Source organism: Poecilia reticulata, linkage group LG22 (genome assembly GCF_000633615.1).
Source record: "Poecilia reticulata strain Guanapo linkage group LG22, Guppy_female_1.0+MT, whole genome shotgun sequence".
NCBI classification, from domain to species: Eukaryota; Metazoa; Chordata; class Actinopteri; order Cyprinodontiformes; family Poeciliidae; genus Poecilia; species Poecilia reticulata.
Window position 1 is genome coordinate 9,909,630 of NC_024352.1, and position 23,071 is coordinate 9,932,700.

Here is a 23,071-nt window from a genome sequence, read left to right on the forward strand (position 1 = left end):
GAAGACCAGTAACACTAACTTTCTTATAATCTAGTTTCTTATTATATTATTATATTCTATTTACTATTAAAATGCGGCGTATAGCTATATATAAAATGTATATATAAATTTTTTTTCTATATATAATACAGGACAAGAACAACATGTTACACAGAATACGCCCAGATGGGTTGCCAAGTAGTAGTTACATCCCTCTTTGATTAGAAAGCTTAGTTGCGGTTATTTATTTTCTTTCTGGCATCCACATAACATTGTTGTTTGTTTGTTTTTGTTCTGTTAATCTGTTTTTCTGTTCTTTCTGAAATACTATCGCCGATTATGTTACAACGATAAACCAAAGTGCAAAGGTTCTCAATTAGAGGTGCTCGAAAGTGCATTTACCAGAAACCTGGCAACCTAAAGGCAACCCATGGTCTTTCCTCCTCTGCGGACTCATTCGCCATTTTGATCCAGTTTTTCTGGGTGACCTACATTCGGTTAACAACCTGCAACGTAAGCAACACTTCAATTTTTCTCGGCAAGAAAAATAGGTAAGCATGCCTGAAATATTACGTTAATGGATTTCAACATATTCTCGTGTGTTTAAACGAGGTCGCTGTAACGTTATTTCTATTGTCAACAGCGGCTGTTTTCGTGTCTAACGTTAGCTCTCCTCGGCTAACTGAAAGCGACCTCGAGGCGAGTTAAAAAAAAAAAAAAAAAACGAAGAGCAATTTTTGCTAGAAAACCTAAGATTCATTGGTTCTAAAAAAACGGAGGCTTTGAAGCATACTGTACACAATAAATATTTTACCTGTTACGTTTAGTTTTTTAGGCGACAGTAAATTTATTAACGCTTTGCGCAGTAACAGGGTTTTTTTGCAGTGTTTGTTTGTGAAGGTCTGACGGCTGGTGCAGGCCTGAAATCCTTCTGTTCCTTCCTTTACCATAAATGGGTAAAAATTGTTTACACTTCTATTTTACTTTTATATTAGCGGAACCAACAAAATAATGTTTATATCTGCGCTCCATTCTTTACGTTTTGACTTGCAGTAAATGTTAAATTTTATTTTTATACCGGTTAGTCGGCTCAGAAGCGAAACGGTTTTGACCAACACGAGAGAGAACTCATTGAACGGTTTTCATGGTTTTTGACTCAGAAGCTTTAAATAAACCTGATTAAAGTTGAAAAACAATTCTTCAGAACGTAGTTACGATGTTTTACTTTAAAATTCAACTCAAACATACTTTATTGATCCCAAAGGGAAATTAAATGTCAAAGATATGTAAATATTGCGATATTTATGTGAGTAAAATACCGTGGAGGAAAGTTTTACTTTTTAATGAGTACTTTTTTTGTATCGTTTATCTAATAAATTTGCACAAAATAATTGGGACCATCAATTAAACACAGTTGGATCAAAGCACAATTTTGATTTTGAGTATTCCAGTAGCAGTTTTGGTTTTGTTTGTCTTTTGAATTTTAAAACAACAATGCCGTATGAAGATAGATGTGTGCTACCACTTTAACTTCTAAGCTGTGTGAGAGGAGACTCAAAGGAGGAAATAACTTTACGTGGGAGTTCTTTCACCAAGATGATGATTAATTTATGTTCCTGGAAAAGGGGTAAACGGTAACTACAGTCAGTGTAAGACAACAATAACAAGATGTTCTTGTTATATTTTCCACACGTTAAAGATCGTACTATCTCGCCGTTTTGCATTGTTTGAAAATTTGCTTGTTATCTCTTTGSAGCAAGGAGCAACATGAGCAGCAGTCGCGTCTTCATCGGCCACTTGAGCACACATGCGAGAGAGAGGGACGTGGAGAAGTTTTTCAAGGGATATGGACACATAAGAGAGATCAACTTGAAAAACGGATTTGGATTTGTGGTCAGTGTGGCACGTCCTTTCGATACATTTTGATTTTACTCTGGTTTACTCTTAAGCTTAAGGGAAATAATGCTCTCCCGTTCTTGTCAGGAATTTGATGACCACAGAGACGCCGACGACGCCGTGTATGAGCTGAACGGGAAAGAATTGTGCAGTGAAAGGTAAACGGTTTTCTCGGTAAAGGATTTCCCTGTTTTGCCACCTGTTGTTTACGAGCGCAGGGTCATCTGAGCAGCTGCCAAGCAGTTAAAGTTATCTGCTCCATGAGTCAGCAGGTTTTTCCTTCTTTTTATACATGTTCGCGTGACCTTCCACTTTAATCCGTTGTTTACACGTTCTTTCTCAGGGTCACCATTGAGCACGCCCGCTCCAGGAGAGGTCGAGGAGGCGGCGCCCCAGGAATGGGACGTTTTGGCGGCGGCGGTGGTGGTGGTGGCGGCGGTGGCGGCGGCGGCTATCGCCAATCCCGCAATACCAGAGCTAGGTTAGATGAGACTCGGTCGCCATTCTGTTTCATAAAAGTTAAAGATGATCGTTTTCTATCTGAGTTCAAATCACCATTTCAAACCATACCGTATGATTTGGCCTCTAAAAAAAGTCACTAGTGTATGGCTGAAACGATTCATCGTAATGAATCGATTATTGAAATATTAGTTTATGATTAATCTGTAACTGGACTGAGCATTGTGTATATAATTCAACGAAGAAATTCTGTTGTTGCATTTTAGGAAACAAAATGTTTATTTTCTTATTTAAATAAAATGTTTATTTTCTAAATAAAAAAAGGAATTGAATTGTTATTATGCATCTTTTAAAGTATATTTTAAAAATATTGTGCAAAAAATGCTTAAGAATTTAAATGATAAATCCGCAGAATGTGCCTTTTTTTTTTTTTTTTTTTTTACCAATAAATCAGTTTCTAAAACTGATTTATCGGTGTAAGGATAAATCAGTTTTAGAAACTGATTTATCCTGCAGTGACGAACTGCAGGACTGTAAAACCGAGCAGATGTATATTTTCCAGACGAGCTTGATTAAAAATGCGGCACATTCAAAGCCTTTTGACTGTATGGACTGGAATAGGTTGTAAACGACAGCCTGCTTTTCCACATCTGACACCAGTGCAAATATTGACACAATTCTTAGATAGACATAAAACACACACACTCAAAAGTGAGTGAATGAATTGAACAGAAAGTTGTGCTGAAAACCAAGAAGGCTGCTGTTTGACATAGAAGTGTGTGTGTTTTTAGTTCTAAATTCAGTTTTCAACATTTCTCTGCAGGTATGGCCCTCCAATGCGAACTGATCACAGGCTAATTGTGGAGAACCTCTCGTCCCGGGTCAGCTGGCAGGTATGAGATCACACAATTACATTAACCTCAATTTATTATGACATCATCTCACGTGATTTAATAGTAAAGTAACAGTTTCTTATTTGGCTATTATATAAGTATTCTGTTAAACATCGACACATTTCTGTTAAATTGGCAAATGTTTTTCTTTTTTCTTCTTTTTTTTTCATTTTAGTGTATCATTTACTAGATCAAAGTTTCTCCAAAAATCATATTACTGCTGTTTAGTATTTTACAAAAAAAAAAAAAAACATTTCATTTTTAATAAGCAGCTCCTCTGGTATGGTTTCCTGTTTTGTATATCAGAGGTAACTAGACATCCTCCACTTGGGGGGTCAGAAGTATGTAGCGCCCTCTGCTGGTTGTTTTTTTTCTGAATAGTGTCCATCTGGTGCCTTTCCTTACACGCAGTTGCTGCCGGTCTAAAGTCTTGGCTGGTCCCCCGTAGCGGTGAAAGTGGTCTAGCGCAGGATACGGTAGCCTTAGGAGGGCCGTAGCCACAGTCTGGAGGTTCTGTGGGCTGGCGTTCCCGGCTGCAGGAACCCCCACGCCCCCCTCAAATCCACGGCCTCCCACAGTCTCTGTTGGGGCTCTTTCTGTGGCTGGTGGAGCTGGGGGGGTGTTGAGTCGGGCACACATCACACCCCCCTACTTTCTCTCTGGTGGTTCCTTACTTGAGGAGGCCGGATGCTGATGCAAGGCTGAGAGCATTTCTCGAGGGCGTTTCTCAAGGGCTTAACACTGCATTGGTTCCCATTTGCTATTTGGACAAGTGGCTCTATGCTATTATCTACCTTGGTTTGGAGCGGTAAGTAGCATAAAACTCATGTGATTGGGTTTTTTATTATTATTATTATTTTTGATAGCGGGTGGTAGAAGGGTGGAGATTTAGTCTCGAAAGGGAATCTTGTAAACAGTTTACCCCCTTTTTTAAAGTCATTTGGTAAATGTAAAAAAAAAAAAAAAATCCCAACTTTTACTTAAAAAAAATAAAGAAAAGAAAATAGACATTTTATCTTAAATTCAATACACAATCTGTTTATCCCACAAACGTCTACACAAATTTGACTTACAAATTCCTCAAACGTTTTGCCTGTTTTCTGTAAAGTGTTTCACTGTAAGGCTTAATGTGGTCTTTAAATTAACAAGTTGAAAGCAGTAAATTTTAGTTTCTGTAGCAGAAAAGGGCAAAACCTGTCCTCAGATGATTTTTATGGCTCTCTTGTTTACACGCCCTCTAGAATAGGATCTGATACAGATGTGTTTAGAAATGGGTTACTCATGTTTCTGTTTGATGTTTTTATTTTTTTGGTAATTTCTTAAGTTCCAGGTTCGAGAAGGCTCTCAGTGACGCTTCGTATCTAATTCCCTTACTAAGTCAGTGTTGTACTCTTGAAATAGGACCTTAAAGACCTGATGAGAAAGGCAGGTGAAGTTACCTTTGTGGACGCACACAGACCCACTAAAAATGAAGGGTGAGTTAAGTTGTTTCACTTTTTTTTTTGGTTTTTATTATTATGTCTAAAGTATGTATGACTCACTATTGGTTTGAATGCAGGGTGGTTGAGTTTGCATCTCGTTACGATATGAAGAACGCCATCTCCAAACTCGATGGAACGGAGCTGAATGGACGCAAGCTGAAGATGTTTGAGGACAGCAGGAGGTGAGACACTTTTTCTTTTTTAATTCTAAGGTGAAAATGTGGCCATCGTTACATGAACGTCGTCGTTTCCGTTCCACCAACAGGAGCCGTTCTCGCAGCTACTCTCGCTCCAGGAGCCGCTCCAGGAGCCGATCCAGGAGCCGCTCCAGGAGCCGTTCCAGGAGCCGGAGCCGCAGCCGCAGCCGCTCCAGGAGCCGCTCCAGATCTCCCAGCCGCACCCCAGAGAAGAAGACGTCAGGAGGGAGCAAGCCTACGGCTAATTCCCCATCCAAGTCCAAATCCCGCTCCAAGTCTCGCTCCAAATCTCGCTCCAAGTCTCGCTCCAAGTCTCGCTCCAAATCCCGCTCCAAGTCCCGCTCTCCGGCTCCCGCTCAAAATGGCAAGGCTCGCTCCAGATCCCGCTCCCGATCTCGCTCGCGTTCCCGATCCGCCTCAGCAGACAGCAAACACTAAGTCMGCTGCAGCTGCAAGTCATAGGACGGATTCAGAGTAGTTTTCCAGACGAGCCTCGCCTGGCGGCTCGTGTTTGTTTTTACTGAAGGGGAGAGAAGAACCTTTACGTGGGTCTTTTTGAAGGCAGGAAAAAAAAAAAAAACATTTGTATAAATTTTGCTTTTTTTGAGTGCTTTTTAGTTTTCAATCTTCTTCCACTTGAGTGAAATTATTGTAAACAAAATTTAAACAATTGATTCTTCTGACCCCTTCATATGAGTGGCGATACCCATTATCTGCTTACTGTCCCTTACTGGATTCACTTTTATTTCCCAATCTTTGTGGGAATACCATCGATTCCCTGTTGAGAATATAAAGGTATAGATTTGGTCTTAAACGTCGATCATTCTTCTGATGACGCATCTATCCGTGTTAAATATTCAGTCATTTGATATTTGAACAGAAGAGCAGTTCAGCTGAGGGATTTAGATTTTTTTTGTTTCTCAAAGTGTGGCTATCTGGAATTGAGTTTTCCTAAGGGTCTTATTTTAGTCAGTGTTTTCACTGATGTCTTTACGTTTTCTTCTGGGAATCGGGAGTCTGACACAAGTTGGCTTGTAAATGTTGCATATTTAGATGCTGATGAATCTATATATTGTAATTTTTTTTCTTTGTTTACTTTGTGTGTTTAAAAAAAATGCACACAATGTTTGCATTTTCAACTCAAGTCTTTCATTAACTGTGAAATTTATCAATCCCTCTCTGTCCTACACTTATTGTGGAGTACAAATGTAAACTAAGTTCCCTTTCTTTTTGCTTTGTTATAAAAATATTAAACTTCAGTGTACTAAAAAAAAGTCTTTGGCTTCATATTGTCACATTTTTACTCAAAAATATAACCTAATTAAAAAACCAAAATCATTGAAGATTATATTAATATTAAATTACTTTGGCTGGGACCAATCACTGATTCAAGGACTTCAATTTTTCTGGCAACAACCTCTGGTAATACAAAAATGTATCTTTTTAGGAGACGTTTGTGTTTTCTTATTGCAAATCTGAGATAAATCTCGCTTTAGCCGTTTTGAAGGGAAGCTCAGTTGGTCATCATTGAAAATAACCTGAAAGGTAACCAGACTGGGTAAGTAATGCCAACATTGCCAGCAAATAATCTATTGAAGGAAAATTTAATTCTGTCTTTTCTAAATGTGGGAACAAAATGTTCTGACTCATATTGTAAAGACGCACTGAAACTCCACTCAAATATTCCACACCTAAGAATAAAACTAAACATCCTCCTTTTGCGAGATCTTGCATAAATTTCTTCTTGTCCTTCATTGTTGTACATTAAGTGGCCATTGTTGACAAGCCACGACAATAATCTGGATTAATATAGTAACGGCTAACCTGACCAGACATTGTAATCCTGAGAGATTATATCCATGTATGAGAACCTAAAAGGTAGTTAGAGCTGAACATATACGATCGAAAATGAAATATTTTAAGGTAAAAATCGATTACTTTGTAGTTTTTTTCCCCCCAAATTCACTGCAATGATCACAATCACCACAGGGTGGCACCACTCGCTTGCGTTAATGAGTGCGCAACCTTGATGGCTTTCCAAATGAGCTGTTCTGTTTACACCGTCACAAAGTCATTTGAGGCAGGAAATGTTTTTGAAACGAAGAGATTTGGTTGATGAAAACCGATCCAAGTAAACAGAAAAAAATAAAGAAATAAAAGATCAAACTCTTCTTCCAGGACAGTACTGGACATTAGTTTGAACTCTTCAAAACGGTTGCTTTAAATCATGAATGGCGTAAACGAAATAACTATACTTTAAAAAGTGGTTTGCTTACATATTTTAGTTGTTTGTTTTTCAGCTTTAGTGTAGAGGGAAGTAATTTAGAATTTGCAGTAGATATTCAGTAGATGCAGTTATTCATTATATGCATGCAGGTTAACATGACTGTGGCAGGTGAAAATAAGATGGATCAACAAACTGCCACTCACTGCACTAGAGAGGTTACTATTCACAGCCTCACTGTTGGGACAAATGGGACCATTTCTGCATCTCTTTTATCATATATGATAGTCAAATTGGGGAAAAATACAGTAGAAAGTAACAAGGTGTACTGGACGGACATTTCTCTGCAGAATCACTCCTTTTAATTCCACCCTGTCCTCTGATCCAGAGAGCTTTTACTAGCAGCCAGCTCTGCATTTCCCTGTAGGCAAGTATATGACGGGTGTTAAGTGCTCCGCTTACTTGGAGCAATGCTTCTGGCATGAACAAATGTTTGACACTAATAGCTTTCTTTAGCTATTCATAGGCATATTGTCGCCTGTTTGTTTAGATATTAATCTYGCCGGATTTCTCGCCTGTTTCTGACATTTTTACTTCTGACCTGGAAGCCATTTTATATTGGAGTTTTTAGTGCGAATGCTGAGATTTCACCCCAACATTTTTCCAATATGGCTGTCACATCACATGTATAAAATATAGTGAAAGAGACCCTTGTGCCACTCTCTTTTTTTTGTACAGCATTAGACAGCAATTTCCTCTAATAACCTTTTGAGCTACGGAAGATAAGTTATTCCCACTTTGTGGCACCCATTAAGTTGTGCCACCCTGGGCAGCCAGCCATATTGCCCAAATCAAGTGCTGTTTGCACTCCTATTTATTAGGCTTTTAGTCATCATGATCCCTCTAAAAATGTCAGCTCCACTTTATTAGTCATCCACATTTCATACAGTGCAATTCTGTATGAAATATGTTCGGTTTTAACATCCAGCAGACAATTTATTTTGAAGTGTGGGACAGCAGACCAGGTTTTCTTCCTCACATTGCGGTGACAGTCTCGAGCTAAACCTCTCCCACCACCGCTGCGCACGAGCCACCCGTCATACCCAGGACAGCGTGCCGGGCACAACAAGCTCAGCGGTCGAGCTGCTCAATCCCGCCGCCGTAGTCCCTCCCCGGCTACAGAGGACCCCCCGCCGACACGCCTGGCTCCGCTCCGACAGAGAAATGAGCTCGGCGTCCGACGACCACACGTTATTTACGTGAGCGCGTGACGACAGTTTCTTCTCGGAAACACACACATTATCACCTCACACACACACACACACATACATACACACACACACACGCGCAGACAGACGACCCGCCGGTCTGCTGTTTACCAACCGACCATCTCGGTGTCAGGACGGTCCCACCCGCTCGTGCCGACAACCATGGCGGAGAGGAGCGGCCGGCTGAGTTTCCCCGGGAGCGGGGCTCTCAACCGACCGGTGCCCATGAACCTGTTCGCAACGTGGGAGATAGACGGATCCTCCCCGAACTGTATCCCGAGGTAAGGCGCTGCATGCATGGCACGGCTCTGTCCTTGACGTGTGTGTGTGCGCGCGCGTGTCAGTGTGTGTGTGTGTTTAAAGTTTAAAGCTCCTGTTTGCAGCGCAGGCTGTGTCATTAGTGAGCGCGCTAACGCTGCAGCCGCAGTGACCCTGCTGTCTCATCATGCCCACTGGATGCCCATGCAGGCCCGCCTCAGCTGTCTGCAGCACCGAGCTGAGGCGTGTGCAGAGAAAAGGCGTGAATCCCGCTGTGCGGTGGCAGAAAACTCCTCAGTGCAACTGTGTGGGTTCATAGCTGGGGGATTCTGCAAGGCGTCATGGTCAGCCTGTTGGAAAATCATGCATACGACTGCGAGTTTTACTGCTCCAGTTTTGATGCGGTTTACATTCGCATGAAACAAAATGCCGAATTAGAGCTCCGAATGTTTTCGTTATGAAGTAGTTGCGCCAGTTGTTAACGAAACGCTTCCCACATGGTCTTCTTGTTTTAACCTCCTGCGGTTTTTACTGCATGCCTCAGATCTCGGCACAGATTCACAGCCGAGGTGCTGGAAACAACTGCTCTACGATTATCTTTGTTTATGTATTCATGCATGAAAACTTTCTGCTCATATCTATGGCTAAGAGAAGCTTCTGCGGGTTGTCACAACAACACTGAGGCGATAAAAGAGAAATCGGCAAAAATGATGAGCAGATATGATCGATTCACCTGCCGCACCGTGATTTGCTTCTGAAATCGGGCTGATCTAATAAAATGGCAAGTTTTGTTCTCTTGATCAAAGTTGTGCTTCTGATCATATTTCTCAACATACTTGAGAAGTTCATTGTGAAAAATGAGGTTAATACAAGTCAAACTTTTCATTCATGTTCTTTTCTGTCATCATAAAGCAAAGTAACCCTAGTCATAACATGTTTATAGTTTGTAAACATATTAACAAGCTTGTTCTCTGATCTTATAATTTCGATTTGCCTGTCGAAACCATCTGAGTCCTCGAACAGGACATAAATAATTCAACTAATGAGGCGTTTATTGCATTAGATCGTTGACGAGCTTGCTATTGCTTTAAATAACCTTACACTCACATAATTAAACTCCATCTGCAGCCTTAAAATCAGAATCAAAACATTATTAGTCGAGGTCAGAACGACCTCCTCCTGTCTGACTTAAGAAAAAAAAGAAGCCTTAATTAATGTGGGAATTTGGGTGGTCTTTTTTTTGTGTTTTTTTTATTATTTCATTTTTTTTCTAAAGTGATGACTCCCTCTTATTGGCTCCCCCCCCCTCTATCCTCTTAATTTAATGCCTTCAATGGACAGCACATCGTGTGGCTTTTAGCTGAAACGAGACCAATTCATTTCCAGGAACAGCGTGGCTGTGATATTATTCAGCAGACTGGATGAGCAGACGAAATGCCTCTGTAACTAAAAGAGACGCGCTCGCTCCTCGGTGACCCGTCGGCAGCCGCTTTATTTCACGGCTTAATCGACTCTCGCTCTCCCTTCGTCCGCCAGGCTGCTTCTGTTAGGCAGCAAACAGTGAGAAGTTGTCGCCGTCGTTGTCTTTTCCCGAAAAGCTGCGGCCTCGTATTGAGTTCTGTCTGTCAGAGTGGAGGCAGCAGGATCCCAGCTTGTTGACCCAGTGGCACAACAACACTTTGATCCTCAGTCAAGCTGGCTTCACTGGTCTTTAAGRTCTTTTCCTGCAAAACTGTTCAGTTTGGATCGTGTCAGGGTGACGCTTATGGCTGTTTTCAGTTTCTAGACACTAGAGCGCAGGTGTGAAACTCAAGGCCCAGGGTGCCACATTTTTCCCACCGCAGCTTTTCACGCGGCCCTCTAGACTCTAAATTACACCAATAAGTCCCTCCAGTTTTTCCACAAATGCTCAAAATTCACACGAAATGAACAAATTTCCACATTTTCTCCTGATTTTACTGCAAGTTTTCTCAAGATCGGTCTAAAACATTGAGCTTAAGTGACTGCTGCCTCAGCCCTTCTTGATGTCAAGTTATGGTCCATAATAAAAAGTCACATTTAACATCATACACTTGCACAAATATCACAAAGATTCCTTACAAACATTTCYAAGTTGGCACCACAAAATCTGTCATTTTGATTGCAGAAAAAACACTAAAACAATCTCAAACTCTCGGAGGAACGACTGTTGGTGTTTGTTTGGTTCCTTCAATACATCCTGGCACAGCCGGCCCTTTAAGAACATTCAGATTTTKRATGAAAATGAGTTTGACGCTCCTGCACTAGGGYGACACAAAACAGTGAGTGATAGTCATTTATTAATTGTTCTTTTTTTAACACAGCCCCCCCTGAGGGAWCGCTTTGTTAAACCATCGACTTCGAGTCTTTTTACTCCTCCATTTTGACCTTTCACCTCATTCTTCTTCATAAAGTAGCTCATGTTYAGTCAGACTGGACGGGGAGCATATGTTGACATCAGGTCTCATGACTTGTCACAGACTCTTTGATTGTATCTGACATCTTTACTTTGACTGGGCCATTCTAACACACGTTCTGACCATGGCTGTTTGTAGGATCAGTACACTTGTAAATCCTGTCTTTAACTTCGTTCATCTTCATCTTTGTTGCCGTGTTGCGATTCCAACTGTATAATTTATTCCCCCCTTGTAAAGAGTCTGAGTTTCTTTAAAAGCATTGTGAGTTTGATGTATTATTATTATTATTATTATTATTATTATTATTATTATTATTATTGTTATTATTATTTTATTTTTGCAAATTCACTTTGCACAGACTTGCAGTTTTCACCAGTCATTGCAACTTTGGATCAAATCTGACCAATCACTTTAATGTTTTTTTTGTTTGTTTGTATTTCCTTCTTTTCTGACCAATCACTGCAACTYGGCTGAATTTTGACCAATCCGCTTAGCCTCCTTCTGATTTAACTTCTTGTTKCTCTATATTTCTTGAAAGCCGTCATCTTCCAGAATGTCATCTTCCAGAAAGGCAATGATAGCACTTGCCTTTCTTTTTGTCTTATTGTTGGTTTGTTTTTGGAAAAAACATTTTGAGGTGTTCTGTAGGTTTTGTTTCTACTGCATTCTACAGTTCATGTTGACTTAAATGACCAATATGGTGTTCTTATTTCACACTTTGACGACTCCGCGGGACATGGTTTTATTTGTATTAAGTTTGCTGTTTCAAGAAGCGACTTGAGCTATAAATCCAGTCCTTTTGGGGGATGTTTTTTATGGGAAAAGTAAACCGTCAGAAAAGTCTCAACTTTTTGAAAAAGGTGCCATTTTAGGCAGCAACAATCCCCCCCAAAGAACTTCACAACGTCCTGAACAAACGGGACGCCGTGTTTCATTGTGGCATCTGTCTCTGTTCATCTGTTCAGGGTGATGTGGAGTGTTTATTTTCCACCACACAWGTGTTTTGCATGTAAAGTTTAAGTTTGGTCTCATGTGACCAGAGCACCTTCTCCCACATGTTGGTTGTCCGTCTTGGTAACTTCTCGGATCAGAAGCGCCTAAAGGTAAATGACGCGTGTCGTGTTCTTTACGTTTGTGATTGCAATATGAGAAAACGTAGGAAGGTTTGAATCCTTCTGTACGACGATGAACGACGAGCTCCTTACTGCAGTGCAGCCAACGATTTTACAGCCTGTAAATCGGTGGAAACACAACTGCTGCTGCTGCAGTTTGACATTTTAATGTGATTTATTTAAACGTGGCGCAATGTTGTGAACATTTTCTATTTTATCCTAAATCATTTTTTCTGGAAGCGACTCAGAATAGGGATCGCATTCTCAGTGCCATATTTATTCGCTGAAGAGTTGTTTCAATAATTAAAAGGTTCGACGGGGTTTGATTGTGTTGTTGGAACAGCTGATGAGATCGTTTTCCATCTGTGTTGCATAGAAAACGGAAAAGGAAACAAATAGGTAAACAAAAATAGGATGAATAAAAACTTACTTTGCACTGCGGCCTCAAACTTTAATTGCTTACTGAAGTGTTATATCAAAATTCATTCATTTTGTGGCTTACAAAAATGAGTTTATCTTGATTTGTCTTAAAAATTACCAAATTTTTTAGTGAAATATAAATCCTTAAACATAAAAAATAAAACAAAGACTTCCTACTGCTTACCTTATTAGAAGAAAAACAGACAATTTCCACATTTTTGGGATCATCGTTTTGTTTTCTGTTGTTGTTTTTCCCTTCTTGACTTGTGGTCGTCGAGGCCGATCAAAGTCATTTCAAAGGCCACAAATGACCCCTGGGCCACAATTTGGACACCCCGTGATACATGGTAATCCAGCACAAAAAATGCTAGAAACTGTGAAGCTGCTCGAGTGCAACATTTGATACTTTCATCCAATCTGATACAACTAGGTCTATATTGTGAAATTTTAACTTTTCTTCTATTTTTTTTACCATGTCATATTTATGCTGCAAGTCGACTTATCACTCAAACAAAAAAATCCCTCTAAGTTTTTGAAAAAAAAAAAAAACAGTTTCAAGTAGTATCAAAACATCTGCGCCGCACCGCTGGAGTGTCTGGAACAGGATTTGCACGAATGTGTCAGTTCTGCGGTAATGAAATCCTCTTTTCTCTGACATTTAGTAAAGTCCCATTAATTTGGATCAGCCAGCTTTCAGTTTGATGGTTACGGCTTGTAATGAAACAAAAAGTGTTAAAAATACCTGCAGGCGTGGAAAATTAGGGCTCAGTGTGCTTTTTCATCTGTTTCCAGAAACCTTGCCCATATTGGTATTAATATCCAAACTGATGCGATTTTTTTCTGCCTCTTCACGAATGTTTTTAGTTGTAGAGCAACTGCAACATTTACAACTCCAAGAGCCAACTTCGCCCTCAGTCCACCTAAATTACGCTCGTTTAGAGTCGCAAGTGTTGCTTGACCTTTAAAAAAAGAAAAAGACAACTTATAATTTCGGATAAATAGCTACTGTAGGAAATGTGTTATTTTGTGAAACAACCACCATTTTATGTTTTAGTTTCAGGTGGTAAAATACAACCTAAAATTTGTATTTGTACAACCAGTTGTTCAGACTAAAAGTAGCTTTTTATAAACAGAAACCTTTCAGCAGGTAATAAACATACTTTTCATTAAGCTTTCGTTTCTGTATTTCTTACCTAGCAACAACCTATTGAGTAACTGATATAACATATAGATATTTCATGTTTCACCACTGTGCCTCAAAACTGCCTAAATATATAAATCCATATGTTTGGCAGTATTCCAGATATTTAAAACAAACAAACAAAAAATCAATTATTATCAATATCGACTGATATGAAATGCTGATATCGCAATACGTTTTTCAGCCATATTGTTCAGCCCTGTTTTTCACTTAGAGTTACTGACATAAATGAACTTTTCAATAACGTTCCAATTTATCAACTTGTATATCTAAAAAAAAAAATCACTGGTACTTCTTTAGGTACGTTTTATTCTGTTCATTGCAAATATTCCAACTGAAAAACTGCCCAAATTTTCTTTTTGTTGTTATATGTGCATTTAGAAACATTTATCTATTATTTTTAGGCAAAATTATTAAGAGCCACTGTTTGCTGCTCCGTCAGACTTATGTGAGTCATGTGGAAGTGCGCTGCTCGCCTGGTGCCATCTTATCGCTCCGTTAAAGCCGCTCACCGCGGCGCTGCAGTGTCCCAGGCCCGGTTCTGTTGGGGCGGGAGGCTTAACTATGTGCTGCCTCTGCACAGATCTCACGTTTCCAAGAGTCACGCTGGGACACGTGCCGCCACTCGCTGAGGACGCTTCCTAATCACCTGCCAATAAGTGAGTGTGGTAGTGGGGGTGGGGGGGTCTTAATCTACCTTAATGGGTTGAGGACCAGTGACCTCAGACATGTTTCAGACGTTAGAACCAGGTGCTAATGAGAGCTGACCGGTTTGATCAGTTAATCAATAAATTTTTTACTCTTTGAGTCATTTCTTGGACAGCTTCTTTTTACTTTTACTTCAGTACAAACTATATTGAGGTAGGGCTCCTCTGACTTGATGTTCCATCAGGTCCTTAATGTCAGTGGTCTTCCTGAGAGTCTGTCTGACACTGTGAGCATCAGTGTGAAAGCCATCGTTAAGCTGCGTCACTTCTCCTTCAGAGACGTCTAAATTAGCATTCTCCGTGGCTTTTTACGGCTGCGGCCCTCTCATTCTGTTCACATAATTGCACCCAATTCCTTCAGACGGACATTTACACGGAAGACCTCGTTCCCTCCCGCTTACGCAATCAGACTCCTTTCCTCGCTGTTCGCCCGCTGAAGTCTCTCAGCTCTTGAAAACCCCTAGAGCGACGAGCTGCGCTTCATAATAGCTCCTCTGAAGTGGGCATCAGTTGCTTTTTTCTTTTTTCCCTCTCTCTCTCTCTTTCCCCGTCAGCCCACAGGCGAGAGAGGCTAAGTGCTGCCAGATACGGGGCCAGTTTCAGAGACAGAGGCGGATTGAACGGGCCCTCGGGTGGCAGCTGGAGCCCGTAGGCTGTCATATTTAGGCCTATTGGAGGCGAGAGTGCTGAGATGTCGCTTTGAGCGGCGGGGAGACACTTGCTCTTTTGTGTCCCGGGCTGCCGGGTAGTCACACTGCTGGAATTCAGAGTAGGATGGACAAGGGGCTGTGAAAGCGTCCCATTGTTTCATGTTCCCTTTGTGGCTTTTGTTGTCCTGCAGTGCAGGCCTTGTTCTGTACCAATGTTTGTAAGTTTGCTTTATTTCGCCGTGCCTATTGCAAAAATACTCAGAAGCCTAGAACCTCATTTAAAACTACACATAATTTTTTTTTTTTTAATCTAGGAGGTTTCTGAACCTGTTCTGTCAGTTTTGCTCCATCAGCTTCTCAGCAGCATATATTTTTTGTGTAGAGCATATTACATATTTTTGTCATTATTCTAATCTATCTCAGAGCTCTGTTTGTGCTTTTTACCCTTCACCCAGAGCTGAAGTTGTCTTTATGCTGCTTCTGTAATAACATTGTAAAACCTATGCTGCTCTCACTTCTTTCATAAATACATTTTCCGTCATCCTTCTTTTTAACAATCTTATTTCAGAAACCCTGCAATAGGTGCAATCTGGAGATGTGCGTGCCTCTCCTCTACTTGGATGACATAGAATTTGTTTTCTTCTTTTTTGAGAAAGTATGGACTAAGAATGCGCAATATATCAGTACCAAAACCAGGTTGTGAAATATATATAATATCAATTGATATTGGTTATTAGCCATAATGGCAATATTGATATTGGATATCAATATCTCTTAAAATTTTCATATCGGTACACTCCTACTTTTTACTGATCAGTTATCTCTCTTCTCATAAATACATTTTCAATCGTTTTCTTTTCAACAATCCTGCCACAGGTGCAATCTGGAGATGTGTGTACCTCTTCTTTATTGGATGCTGTAGTTTTTTTTTCTTTTCTTTTGGAGAGCATGGATTTTTTTCATCTGTGTCACAGACACAATCAGGAACTTGCATCCATAAACTCCATAAATTAGGTGACTCCAGGCCATTCTTGCTTTGACTTTTGGCTTTAGGCTGAGCTGTGGCTACGTCTTCTGAAAATGTTCTGATAGCTCCTGGATTCTCCACTCCACTAATCCTCCTTGATTAACCCGTGAGCTTTTCAAGACCCTACAAATGTATTTCTCAACCCTGATGACTAAGTCTTTAATCCGTATGGTCTTTTCACACACATATATATATATATAACGACAGTGGCAGGGGAAAGTGAAGTCTGGGCCTCCCTATGTAGGCTGCTACCCCCGCAACCCGACCCTGGATAAGCGGAAGAAGATGGATGGATGATGACAGTGGAGTGAAATGCATGAGAAATGACTTTGAACGCAGATATTTTTGTAAAGTGTATCACCACCGGGTCCTTTGAAAGTTAAATCAGGGTGCTGCTGCAGCTGGGTTTGGAGGACAGAGAGTTCAGTTTGGAAAAGGACGGTCGTCTTCTGACCAGATACACTCGGCATACATTTGAGATGCTTTGTGGCTCCGCAGTCCAATCAATTTTGCCTCCTGCTGACCTCCCTCATGCCTCTTGCACACCTGCCTCCCTGTCTCACTATCTGCTCTGTTGTGCTCTCCTATTATTTCCCCACAGACGATGTTTGGTTTCTGTGAACCTGATAATATCTGTGCAGAAGCACAACAAAGGCTGCCGTGTGACAGGCGTCGTATACTCTTTGTGTGTTTACAATAAATTAAGCTGACAGAGCAAGTCTGTACCTGCGTCTCCACTGACCCATGTAATTGCGCAATTTGGAATTACGAAAAATGCATCCTTAGTGGAAACACGCCAAGTTTTGCGCTGGGACGACACGCAATGGTTTTAGCGTCAACATTTGTGTATTTAAAAAAAACTGCGACGGAAACACTTTTCGCATCACAGGAGTCACGTGACTCGGGTGTTTAATAGTGGCAGAAAACACAAAGAGGACGACAGGAAGTGCTAGGGGGAATGTTTTATCACGTGAACAAACGTATTCACGTGTGATTTTAATGCCGTTTCTTATTGAATACAACAATTGCGAAATTGTGGGGGGGTTTTTTAGACGTTAATTGAATATCGACACATTTTTGTTGAGATTTCTAGCAGAAACACAGTCAAGGTGGTAGCTGGTCGATAGTAAGAGAAGGAATAAACTCTTTCGAATAAATAACCCAAACATAACCGTTGCTTTCATTACCTTTGCTCATCCTTAAGTTTTGAGTCTCCAGAGGTCATCCGACCTTAACCGGCTGTCGCCAGTGTTCACTTCAAGGACAAAGCGCTCGGATGTGCTCGTCTTTTAGCCCAAACAAACCTCAGAGTGAAAGACGGCAGGCTAAAGGGCAGCTATCTGAACCCAGAGCCTTATCAGGGCTCTGACTCAGTAAACTTACTCTACCCTTCACATCCGCAGCAGTTAATTTAATCTCCAGCTCATTAAAGACATTCTGCTTGGCTATTCAGAGGCAGCCTGCAGGGAGTGTTTTAGGTGGTTTTTCAACCTGATATTGAAGTACTGAATCCATAATGCTCCAGGTCATCTAATTAAACTAGATATTTCTGAATCACACAAGAAGAAACACAATTAAAGACTGAGTTCTGATATTTTATTTGTTGGTTAAATGGTGGAGCAATGTGATTATTAGACCACCTTGTGAATTAAAAAACATTTCACTTGTGGTTATGAGTAAATATTGGTCTGTGGTAAATATTCATAAAAACCGTGAGGTAAGATCAGAACCTTACATGTTTTCACAGGTGCGGGTGATTTGCAGAATCTGCTTTGAAACAGAAATTTCAGAAATTACCCCAAAATGCAGTTGGCCAAAACTATCTGGACGTCTTGCTATATTTAGTTTTTAACCAAACACGTCTTTATGCATAATGTATTATACATTGAACGATGGATAAGTGCTTGCACTAAGGATTCACTGCAGCATGCTTATGAATCCATTAGCACAGGATGCAGACAAAGATGAATCAAGTAGGTTTTCCACAATAAAAGTCCAGATTCATTTCAACTCATTAAGCTAACTACACTGACGTTTGTTGCAATAAATAAATAACAGAGTTACGCTGTGTATTAAAAATTAAAAGTGAACGCTGCCTCACACTTAGTGAATGGGAGATAGTTGTGGGTGTAAAACTGAACTCAGCTATTATTTAAAAGCAGAGAAAATTTGACAATTAAAGCATAACATTAGCATGCTTAGCATAGTTAGCATTGGATTCTGTGTGCATATTAATTGCGATATTTCTGAAAGACTACACCTCATTGGTGCTTAAAATTACTATCATTTTCTTTGCGGTTCAGTAAAAGTTTGTCGCTAGGGCAACATGGTAGCATTTAGCCATAGTGTGTTTACTGATCAAAAATAGATCGGATTTTCAAGCTTCTAACCAGGCGGTCACCAATCAGAGTCAGAAATCTCCCAATTCCAGTTGAATCCTCATTTCTCATAATAGAAGGGAATGTTCAGGAGATTGTTTTATGTTTCTTATCTAATGATGTACGTTTTAGTGAAACAGATCCAGAACGTTGGTCTGTGTCTTATCGGGCAGCTGATGTGAACCGGTCAGACCAGACCGGACTGCCTGAGAAGAAGAGGAGCTTATCAAACATCTGTTTTTATAGGGACTCTGGGAAATATACAAAGGACTTTAAATAAGCAACTGTTCAAATAAAATGTTCTTTGAGGAGATGGCATGTCAGTGTTGTGTTTACACATGTTCCCAAGTTATCTGAAATGAAGAGGAGGCTTTAGCTTAGTTATCAGTTTTCATTTTTAAAGCTGTGTACAGGATCAAGGAGAAAATACAGTAACAATGTATTTTACTGTATTTTACAATGTATTTTACTGTTGTAACAATACAACAGGTTGTACAAAGTCACAGTTTATATTCTATGTTATATTATTTTCTATGTTTGCAATCTTTATTTAATTTCATGTTTTCATCTTTAGCTCAATCCTATCTCTTTACTGAATTTCTAAAGCTGGACCTTACTGTGCTTTGTAAAAAGTAGGAATGTTGTTTTTCCTATTTGTAATGTTGCAACCAAACTTCAACGGGACTTTATTGGGATTTAATGTGAAACACAACCTCACCCATCACTGTGAAGTTTGATTTGTTCTTAGTTTTTACTAAAATAAAAATAATAAAAATTTGTAAAAATGCATTAGCAATTTATATGCATAACATTCCAACTAAGAATAACTAGTAAGATAAGGAATATACTTTTTTATAAAGTAATGTTATTGTCAATTGGTTCCAAAGTAGTCTTTTTGGTCATTTTTGCATCATTTTGGCATTGAAGAAAAGGCATTAAATCTAAAACAAAAACAAAATTAGTTGTTCTTTAATTTAAAACTTAAACCAATGTCATATATATACTGAAAACAAACTTAGTCAATTATGTGCAGCTGAACAGCAGGCAGGAATGGTGACAGGGTTGTATACAGTCATTGGTGAACATTTTCTGATTTTTTGCTTTTCTTCTGTAAATTAATATTTTTAAAAAAAAAACTTTTTTTATATAGTTTGTGGTTGTAAAAAAGTTTAAAGACTCTGCAGTTGCCATAATTTCCCCCTTGTTCAAGTTCATTTGGCAGCCTAGAATCCACAAAATCCCATCTCAATTCAGTTAATAGACGAAATCCATTTCTGAAGAGCATCGTCGTGTGAAACTGGATTTTCTGTCACTGTTGACTCCGGAGGTGACCTTATTTCTAAATGTGGCTCTTATTATGGAAATAGCTCTGTGATTACACGGGCCGTCCGGGGGCCTGTTTACTTGCTCCCGTGCTCCAGCACTTTCAGGGAGTAAAAAAAAAAAAAGAGAGAGAGAGAGAGAGAGAGAGAGAGAGAAAATGAGGTTAACAGGCTGAAACAGCAGCGATGTGTCAAAACTTTGGGCCAGATGCAGATGAGATTACGCTCGCGAACAGTTGTGGCTTAGTGGCGTCGAAAGGGAAATGTGGAGCTCGTTTTTAGTCCCTCTATGAATGATTTGTACGTAAATGCGAGATAATTTAGGAGAGATAAGACGAGCTTCTGTCCTATTTGACGTTTAGTTTGAGCCGAAAATTAATCGGTGGAACGGAAGTGCCCATTTAATCTTCGCCGTCACCTGATTACACGGAGAATAATCGACGTGGGCTTTTGTTTGATGCTCGGATTCATTTGTTCCGCCTCACTTGAGATGCATTACTTGCATTATCGGCCTGAACGTGATTAGGACGCACATGTTTACGTTTAACCTCGCTCGACACTTATTATTCATGGCGATGCGTAGAAGGTACCGGGTTCTGATTCATGTCGGCTCAGTTCTCCTGTTGGGAGAATGTGAGTTCCTCGCCTTGTAATTCCATTCTGGGCGCGTTTGTTGCTTTCAGTCATCCAAAAAAAAAAAAAAAAAATATAGCGACTTTCCAGGGAAAATTCCAGAACATGTTTATCATTAGTTTCCACAGCAGCAGCAGAGAGCATCAGGTAAACCATGTCTGGGGTTTTATTTCCATCAGATGTTGTTTTCACCCAATTTCAGTTCATTTCAGCAAACCAGGACATTGTTAAACATTTTATTCGTGTCAGTAGTTCAATTAGAAAAGTTGTATATTTCCTTCATCAATGACACATTTCAGGTGTTGGTTTCTGTTTGTTTTAAACATTATCGATTACAACTGAATGAAAAGCCCAAATTAAGCTTATTATAAAGTGTGAATGTTACATGAGGCTAATTTAAAATAACTTATAAATAAGTAATAAAATAAGGAACGTAAATGGGACAATCACTGATTGCAGTTTTCTGGACGATCGCTGTTTTTTGAATAAAAAAAAGTTTTTTGAGGGATCAAAAATGTTGGTTGTTTCTGTGGGCTGATTCTCACTAGATCTAGCAGGTTTTTATAAAGTGTATCCTGTATTTTAGGCTGCGGGTTGCTGTTGTTCCTGGTAGCCATTGGTTTTACGTGCGCTCAGTCAAGATTCGCCATGCCGATGTTAAATTTGACTTATGATCATAAAGTCATTTATTTTCTGTACAATGCCCATTATCTCATCATTTCCACACATGAATCAGACATGGATCCAAACCAAGCAAAATACAGAACCGTTTGCCTCTTCCCATTAGCAACACCTGAACCGAATCACACTTGACCTTAAAGACCCCAGAACACAACATGAAATACGCCTTCTAGTGGCGATAAACACAGCAAAAGGTAAACTTCTCCTACAGAAAGTGCTCATAGAAAAACCTTCACTGAAAGTTGTCATTTTGTGCCACAAACTGTCCTCCAGTTTGCTTGGCGCTGGAGCTCACTTTGACCGAACTGAAATGTGGGTTCTTTTAGACGAATCAGAGCTTTTTGGTCCGCACAGTCACGTCTCCCTAAACAACTTTCTAGAGTTTGATTAAACCTGACCAATCAGGGCTGGTGTGAATGTGCAACACGTCTCCTATGAGTCTCACTTATTTGATTGGATTACTGACATAAACTGACTTTTTGATTAGCTTGTAGTACATAGATGTGCATCTATCTTCAATCTTGCATTTAGCAGGATATCTGGTTTTTCTTCTTTCTTCCTCTGCCTCTATAGAAACTCTTCCCTGCCTGCCTGGGGGCTGGCAACCAGGGAAAGGCGGAGAAGCTGCTATTTCAGTTCCCTCAAGCTTAGGAAACTTTTTTTCTTGAATTCAGAGCACGGAGGGGAAATGTAGGTCAGGTTTTTTTTTTTTGGGAAAACTCAGAGGAGAGCTTCGAAGGTCTAACATATTGTAGTAATTAGGAGCGCCACTGCATGTGCCACGTCTGGCATTTTGCTCCTCGGGCGACTGATGAGTCATATGACCGCCGTCCACTTTTCCAGCCGGCTGATGCATCGGCCGGACAGATGGACACGGAGAAAATCCCGAGGTTGGCATCGCAAACCGAAACCACTCATCTGTGCCACCGAGCAAACGGACGGAGTGAGCGCTCATTACAGCCACCAGTCGGAGAGGAGGAAAAAAAATTATATATAAAAAAATAAATAAAACAGCACTTTACGAGGCTGTAAACATGCCTCTCTGACCTGACGGATGCTGAGCATAGTCCTGCTAATCTGCTGCTGTGAAGCCATCAACTGAAGTCATGGGGATTAAAAATAAGAATAAAAAAACACAAATGATTCATCATGTCTGTTAACTAGGAAACACTGAGTTTATCCAAATCTGCTCCAGGGAAATATATTTTATTTCCAGAGCTTTCAGTGAAATATAGCCCCAACTCTTCTCCTTTCTAATCCACATTAGTTTTACCAAACAGAAGGTAAAAGCTTGAGCGGACGACGCAGACCCATGTGTGGCCGCACCACAGCAACGACAGCGCAGAGCAGAGCAGAGCAAAGCTCCCCCACTGCAATAAAACCGGTGAAAACAGCCAGCGGACTTGATGAGGTTGCTACAGCTGAATTACGTGTAGGTAGAGCGGCTGGAGTGAGGAGGCGTTTCATTCAAAAACACAATCGGCTGAAAAAGATTTGATGCTTTTATGGAGGCACAAAGAATGGGCAGAATGCGGTGGAAACCACAACAGGTTGAGGAAAATAAACAAGAGTTTTGTCCCTAATTTTAGTTATGTAAATCTCTGAGTAGCCACGTCCGATTTGGACTTGTTTTCTCTTCAAGATATGTTTTTTTAATAAGGTTTTGTTGGCTCTAGTGGCCTTTATTTGAAAGTAGTTCAACAGGAAAKAGGGTAATGAGAGATGGGGTAAATGTCACCAGGCTGGGAATTGAACCTGCAACCACAGGCACAAGGACCAAGGCATCAATACGTGGGTTGTGCTTTTCCCCTGTGCCGCCACAGCACCCCGAAGATATGTTTTAACAGCAT

At 40.2% G+C, this 23,071-nt stretch overlaps 2 protein-coding genes across 3 annotated transcripts in view; both read left to right on the forward strand.

The window, feature by feature from the left end:
- The first annotated feature begins 402 nt into the window (after positions 1-402).
- On the forward strand, positions 403-6,182 carry srsf5a (serine and arginine rich splicing factor 5a). 2 transcript variants are annotated; one of them, XM_008398975.2, is made up of 8 exons: positions 403-492; positions 1,736-1,872; positions 1,963-2,033; positions 2,219-2,356; positions 3,158-3,227; positions 4,629-4,702; positions 4,786-4,890; positions 4,974-6,182. In XM_008398975.2, exons 2-8 carry the CDS (start codon positions 1,747-1,749, stop codon positions 5,341-5,343), a joined length of 954 nt encoding a protein of 317 aa, XP_008397197.1. In that variant the 5' UTR covers positions 403-492; positions 1,736-1,746; the 3' UTR covers positions 5,344-6,182. The 2 variants fall into 2 exon arrangements, with proteins under 2 accessions (XP_008397197.1, XP_008397196.1); XM_008398974.2 differs by having other exon boundaries at positions 415-530.
- A 2,036-nt stretch (positions 6,183-8,218) lies between these two features.
- Positions 8,219-23,071, forward strand: part of pacs2 (phosphofurin acidic cluster sorting protein 2) — a 65,559-nt gene continuing 50,706 nt past the window's right edge. Inside the window, exon 1 of the mRNA XM_008399320.2 lies at positions 8,219-8,678. Within this exon, the coding sequence (XP_008397542.1) occupies positions 8,560-8,678 (119 nt within the window). The 5' untranslated portion in view covers positions 8,219-8,559. The remainder of the gene's footprint in view (positions 8,679-23,071) is intronic.